Below are 6,947 nucleotides of genomic sequence, written 5' to 3' on the forward strand. Positions count from 1 at the left end.
TAAAACTATGGATTGGTTTTTGCAGGGCTTCTGGGTGTCACTAAAAAAGCATTAAATGGTCACTAAATGGATTCTGTGAAAATGAAGGCCTTATATGGCATTAAAATGCACCAAAGCCGTTTCTAAGATACCAGTATCCCGCCCCCTCATCCCCCTTCCACACACACACACACACACGCACACACACACACACACGCACGCACACACACACACACACACACACGCACGCACGCACGCACGCACGCACACACACAGCATCAACATTCACGTGTTGAAAGGCCATCTCTCCTCCGTCCGTTGGGAGGCACTGTCGCTATCTCTATTGAACGGAACGACCTATCTCCTGTTTTTCATTTCAAACTTGTGAAAGTGACAAGAGCCTTTATCTCAGCGGTCTCAAACTCCGATCCTGGAGGGCCCCTGTCCTGCATGTTTTCCATGTCTCCCTGTTGCAACACACCTGATTCAAATGATCAGATCATCAGCAAGCTCTGCGGAAGCCTGACATTGAACCTGTTCATTTGAATCAGGTGTGTTGCAACAGGGAGACTTGGAAAACATGCAGGACAACGGCCCTCCTGGGACTGGAGTTTGAGACCCCTGCTTTATCTGATCGTTTCGTATGCGTTTATTTCACACAACCCAGGAGCCTAAATACGACTTTCCTCAAACACAATTCCAGATTTCGCATATGGAGTGCGCGCACACACACACAAACACACACACACACACAGAACATTAAAAAAACATTTGAAAGTCAATCAATGAATCAAACTTTATTTATATTGCACTTTTCATACATAAAAATGCAACTCAAGATGTTGTGCAATTAAAACTTCAAAGTTAAAACATAAAAAGAGGACTCCCCTCTCCCCCGAACATACACAAATATTTGTCCCCACAATCATACCTATGCTGACACACACACACACACACACACACTAATAAAAACACCTCAAAAATCATTCCTAAAACACACGGTTTGGGGCAATGCAGCCATTTTAAAACTGATGTAATGTGTTCGCGCCTTCTGGTCCTTGTCAGGACTCGTGTGGCTAAGTTTTGGAGTACAGTAGTTGTAAATTTGAAATAGTCTTTTAGGAAGAGCAGAGAACAGGACATTACAATAATCCGAGCGAGAGGAAATAAAAGCACACATCAGCACTTTGATGTTGGCCTGAGAGATGGGCGGACTCTGGCTACATTCTTGATCAACACAAACAGTACAGTAATAATTAACGTCGTTTTCACTGGGTGTGGTTGCTCTTGTCATGGGCCTGCACCAGACACTTAAGACAGAAGGTGGCAGTATTACTTGAGAAAACTCTTGCTAGTTTTTGTTTGAATTGTACTCGTGCATACCGTATTCATATGAGGAGAAATTCAACTTCCAGCATGCTTTTTGTTTATTTGGGTGCACACCACACTGAGAAGCAGACACCACACACACATGTCAGGTTGATGGGCATAGACATGAACAGACTGTATTCTCTGGTTCCAAAGGCCAAGTCCTGAGAGATGAACTCCTGCTACCCCAACTATGAACATGTACAGTATCAAATATGCATCCACTAATATGGTCTGGGAGGGGGTGGGGGTGAGTGGAACACACCGATAAGAATGAGTGTTTTTCTTCCAACCGTTCAAAGGTGAATATTTCAAGAATTCACTAGTCACAACTTCTCAATTGCTCTTGTAATCAAAAATGTCAGAAATGATTATACTGACATCCATTTAGTTAAATCTGCCCTTTGGATAAATTATTTAACAGTGTCCTATTGAGTTGGTCTTCTCCGGTTTAGTGAGTGGAGAATACAGCAAAACTCTCCATCTTGTTTGACATTGGAAGCGTCTCTTATTGTGTTTGTGTATGTGTGTGTGTGTATGTTTTGTGCTTTCACTTGTGTGTAAGGTGATACAATGGAAATGTTTGCCATGACTGTACTCTGCTCCATTCCATTAGTCTCAGATATTGCACCCCTTATGAAAAAGTAGTATATAGGAAGTATGCTATACGAAGTACATAAAGTGTACTTTTTCGTACTAAATTGGAAGCCATTAACGTTTAAAAGTACACTGTAAGTACCTGTCTGTATACTTTTTAGTACAATCCAAGTATACTTGTGTGAAGTTGCTAAAATGTAGTATTTAAAAAGTACACTAAAAGTTTATTGTCTCCAATTTAGCATGAAAAAAAGTTTGCAAATATACTTGAATAAACGACCTTTTGTTAAGTTCAATGAGTGTAGCTATTCAAACACAGTCATGTTTGCTCTCCTCGAGTGACTTTTCAAACATGTTGAAGTTGTGTGTTCCGGTCTGAGACAATTTACTCCAAATACCGAGTGACAAGTTCTGCCTCTTTTTACAGAACTCACCTCCACCACAAAAACAGGGAAGGAAACAGGCCAAACCAGAATAACTGGATGAGTTGCTTCGCTCATCGTTACACAAGCAAAAGTCAGCCGGTTGTATGACTCAAACACAACAGCTTTGCGCTTCGGACCCGTGTCCCTAAAGTTGTCCTTATCGCACGCTTATCTCTTTGTGTAATTGCTGTCTTGAGAGTAATAAGAGTGTAGACGTGTGCTTTTTGTGTATTTCAACTTGTGGAATAGCAATATCCCACCGTGTGCGGGAAGTGCGCAGCGTTCAAGGTTCAGGAAGATAAGGAGAGAGGTGCACGGCTGACGCGTAGCTCGTGTTATGTTACCCAAAGGCTCGTATCAGATTACTGCTGGCAGCAGGTAGGGTGAAACCAGAGCCGCATTTAGATCGCCGTGCCTCCACCAAGCAGGAACCGGGACTGGAAAAGGCGTGTTAAAGAAGCTAAAGAGCCTAGCCGAGCGCTTCCTTTTGTTTTGAACTGCAAGAAGAGCGTTACCATGGCCGAGAAGACACAACGCAGCCTGTTGCTTCTGCTGTGTTTGTCTGGACTCGTTCACTGTTCGGCCGCTCTGGTTTTTTGGACCGCTGTGGTGGAAATCAACTATTTCATCAGCCCCAACAAGACCGTGGACAAAGACTGCGAGTGTGGAATTTTCGGCCGCAACTCTCCGCTTGCACAAGCCGCAGGTGTCGTCGTTATTCCCAGGGGGGACCCCAAAGGCTGCGGCCCGGATCCTGTGTACAACGTCAGCGGCTCGACCTGGATAGCGCTCGTCAAAAGGGGAAACTGTACGTTCAGTCAGAAGATCAACGCCGCCAAACGTCAAGGAGCGTCGGCCGTGGTGGTGTACAACGTGGACGGCAGCGGCAACAGCACCGCGAACATGGCGCACTCGGACGCTCTGGAAATCGCCATCATGATCGGTAACATTCAAGGCGTGGAGATCGCCAGCTTGGTGCGCAACGGAACGGAAGTGCGGATGATGATCGACGTCGGCAGCCCCCACGGCCCCTGGATGGACACTTACTGGCTTTACTTCATGTCCATCGCCTTCTTCATCGTGACGGCTGCCTCGGTGGCCTACTTCTTGTTTATCTCGGCCAGCCGCCTCTACAACATGCGCATGCACCGGCGAGCTGAGAGGAGGCTGAAATCCGAGGCCAAGAAGGCCATCGGGCGCCTGCGAGTGCGCAAGCTGAAGCAAGACGACGAAGAGACGGCGAGCGAATCTCACATGTGTGCCGTGTGCATCGAGTCGTACAAGGCGGGCGAGGTGGTGACCGTGCTCACGTGTGACCACATTTTCCATAAAGCCTGCATCGAACCGTGGCTGCTGGAGAAAAGGACCTGCCCCATGTGCAAATGTGACATCCTCAAGGCTCTGGGAGTGGAGGCGGACGAAAAGGACAGCATGTCTCAAACGTCGCCACAAGAGGTCACCGTCATCACAGTGGCGGGTGGGGAAGCCATGTATGAGGTCCCGCTCACCGACCCGCTGAACTTTGACCCCGAGAGACAGCAGCATCACTACGACAACGGGGCCTTTGAGGGCGAAGCTGCTCGAGGACAGTGACGTCACCACGACAAAGAGAAAATTCCGTCAAATTATCAGGTTAAAAATCAATATGCTTTGTTTCTTGGACCCAATGAATGCACCTCTTCATTGGAATACAGTGAACCTCCCTGCAAATCTGCGAATATAAGTGATTCCTCACTCCCAAAAAGGTTTGTAAATGTCTATGGCTGCCACAAGATGGTGGCAAAGCACTGTTGATGTCCAAATGAAACTCCTCAGACATCAACAACATCAATCAACATACTGTTCCTGCTTTGGCCTGAGCACCTTTTCATGGAGTAAAAACAGGCACATTTGCAAATATGCAGGGCTTCACTGTAACCTCACAGGACGCTGGCTAAATAGATTCACCTAATAATGCTGCTGCACCTTGTGTAATTAGCTCAGATGCCAATTCAGGGTGCGCTCATCGAGTCATCATTCAGCACAATGAGAAGGTCGAGTCATGTCGAGGCAAGGAGCGCGGGTTCTGTTTCGCTTTGCTCACATCACAAGCGAGTCACCACTGTCAAAGGAAGTACGACAGAAAATCGGGCTCCCTCTGCTTCCAAATGTCACCTTTTCAAGAATAGGAACAAGAAATGTGTGCCATATTTCTTGTTCTTATCGGGTTATGTGCTTTTAACACATCGGGTTGTGGAGCTGGATTTGCCACCGCAAGCCGGCGAACACACCCTTGGCTGGAAATGCAGCCTGACACATTGCACCATGTTGAGTGGAGAACATCACCCCAGGGGCTTCGTTCTGGGTCTCCTTACGAACACGAACCACAGATACGTGTACATGTTAGCGCATATCAACTGCTTTCTTTGTTGATTCTGTTCAGCTTGTATTTAGAAGTGGACGGTCCCACTGTAATAAACGCAAGCAATAAATGTCCAAAGTGGAGATGACGTCTGCGATAATGGTGATTGTGTATTTGTTTGTTGGGGGAGGAGAAGGGGGGGGGGGGTTATCTTTTAAGTGTACTTCTTATAAAATAACAGCGCACACACTGAGATTTGTTATCATCTTGTGTATATTCCTGTCGGTTTGTGAATATACACAAGCGCACGTTACAATTAAATGAATCCCTGACTGTATCTTTCAACAATTTCTAATCTGGCTATTTTTTGGGATAGGCTCAAGATACATGAGATTAAGTGAGACGGAAATAAAGTTGATATCAGTTTGTCGTTGGGCCTGTGTCGTTATGATAGTGCTCTCTCCATATTTTTGTATTCTGAATCATTTTGTTACGGATTTTAGGAGTCTTAAATCATTCTGTAACAATGACTATCATTTGTTGTATGAAATCACATTGATGCGTATCGGAATGCAATAAATCCCTCAAAATGAGGCTGATTAACATACGAGTAGATGAGAATTTTGTGTGCTCGCGCGCGTGTGTATGTGAGAGTGTGTGCGTGCACTTGTGTGTTTTACAGTATGCCCCACAACATTATGAACACTTTCACAACATGAAATGATAAAATCCACGAAAAGAGTAAATACCGGTACATTTTGAAAATCAACATCTATCTCTGCTTCCATGATTTTGGGTTGTGAGATGCAGGAAACTTCTATATCACTGAAAAACTACTGTGACAGTAGAACACGACACCGGTCTTTCAGTGTCACGAAAAACTGGGCATTGACGTCATTTCATTGGATGCTATACTTAGAATAGTAGCAGTATCTTGCATGAATGTAACTTCCTCAGATGGGGCAAAGGAGAAGTCACAACAACATCAACAAAAGCAGCATTACATTAGTTCAAAGTATATTCATGCAGTAGAGATCGCCGTTATTGTGTTGTGTCTTGCAGATACAAGGTAATGAAACAAGAAATGTGTTTTATTTTTTTTATTTTTTTTGCCAGTTAAGTACTTGTAAATTGACGGGTGGGGGAGCTGTCCTGTAATCTGCTAAGAAAACAATAGGAAATGCAAATAAAGTACTATATATGGTGCAAGTGCAAGTTTCTTATTACCGTGTGATGGGTAGAAAAGACAAAAATCATACTCAAGTAAGAGTATTTGGGGTTAATATGATTCAAGTAAAAGTAAAACAGATCAAGTATGAAACAGGAATTTGCCTGTTGAGATACTGCCCAAAAGTATCACTTTAACTAAAACTTTATCCCATTTACTCCTTATCCAATAACAAAGCGTAACACAATAGAATAGAAAAAACATGTACCTACAAGAAATGATCTTCAATCAACTTTCTTTGTTTGCATTCATCCTGTAAATTAATGCACATCTTAAGTAACCAAATCACTTGAATACTTGAAATAGCTATCAGTACAGTTTGACACCGCTACAATTGCCTTGACAAACATTGGTTGACAAAATGACTTTGCGATTGATAAGTCTGTTCAGGTGCACCAAATGAATCGAATGGGTGTGCGGTTGACGCTTAGGTGAACTGTACATACTGTATCATATCCGAGCGATAGGAGAAAGCGGCGGTGTCAAAGTCCAGCTTGCTGCTGTGATCTCAGCATTCACAGGTCAAATGTTATTGCAGCATCACAGCGAGACACAGAATCAATACTGATCTAACTAGGCTGGCTGGGAACGGCTGGCAAGCCTGAGTTTAGAGGCACACTCTGCTCACTGGTGACACTCTTCTGATTTATTGCAGTTGTTACTGTGAAAATTGACTCAGAGGGTTTTCATTTAACGGCATACTATACAGTTGGTGGCTGTACACTCGAAACCGCATTTGACCTTCAATCCCTGATAGGCATCAAAAAGTGGAATAAAGTAAGAGTCGTTTGACTTGACTTCAGACCAATACCCTGCAAATAAGAAAATAAGCATGTTTGTGGGGCTATAGGAGACATATCAGTGCTTATCCTGACTGTTTTGTCCTTTACTACCATCTGCTGGACAATAGCTTCTCTCAGTCGAACAGCCTTTATTTAAAAAAAAATCTAACGGAGAGAACATTTTGCAGAGAATCGATTCCCCTCTATTATTGCAAGTCGCAATGTTC

General features: G+C 44.0%; 1 protein-coding gene across 1 annotated transcript; it reads left to right on the forward strand.

Annotated features, from left to right (window-relative positions):
- Positions 1–2,453: 2,453 nt before the first annotated feature.
- Positions 2,454–5,313, forward strand: LOC127599640 (E3 ubiquitin-protein ligase RNF128-like). The gene has a single exon (XM_052063732.1). It carries the CDS (start codon positions 2,886–2,888, stop codon positions 3,960–3,962), a length of 1,077 nt encoding a protein of 358 aa, XP_051919692.1. The 5' UTR covers positions 2,454–2,885; the 3' UTR covers positions 3,963–5,313.
- Positions 5,314–6,947: the final 1,634 nt, after the last annotated feature.

The sequence above is a fragment of the Hippocampus zosterae genome, chromosome 4 (genome assembly GCF_025434085.1).
Source record: "Hippocampus zosterae strain Florida chromosome 4, ASM2543408v3, whole genome shotgun sequence".
Classification (NCBI taxonomy): domain Eukaryota; kingdom Metazoa; phylum Chordata; class Actinopteri; order Syngnathiformes; family Syngnathidae; genus Hippocampus; species Hippocampus zosterae.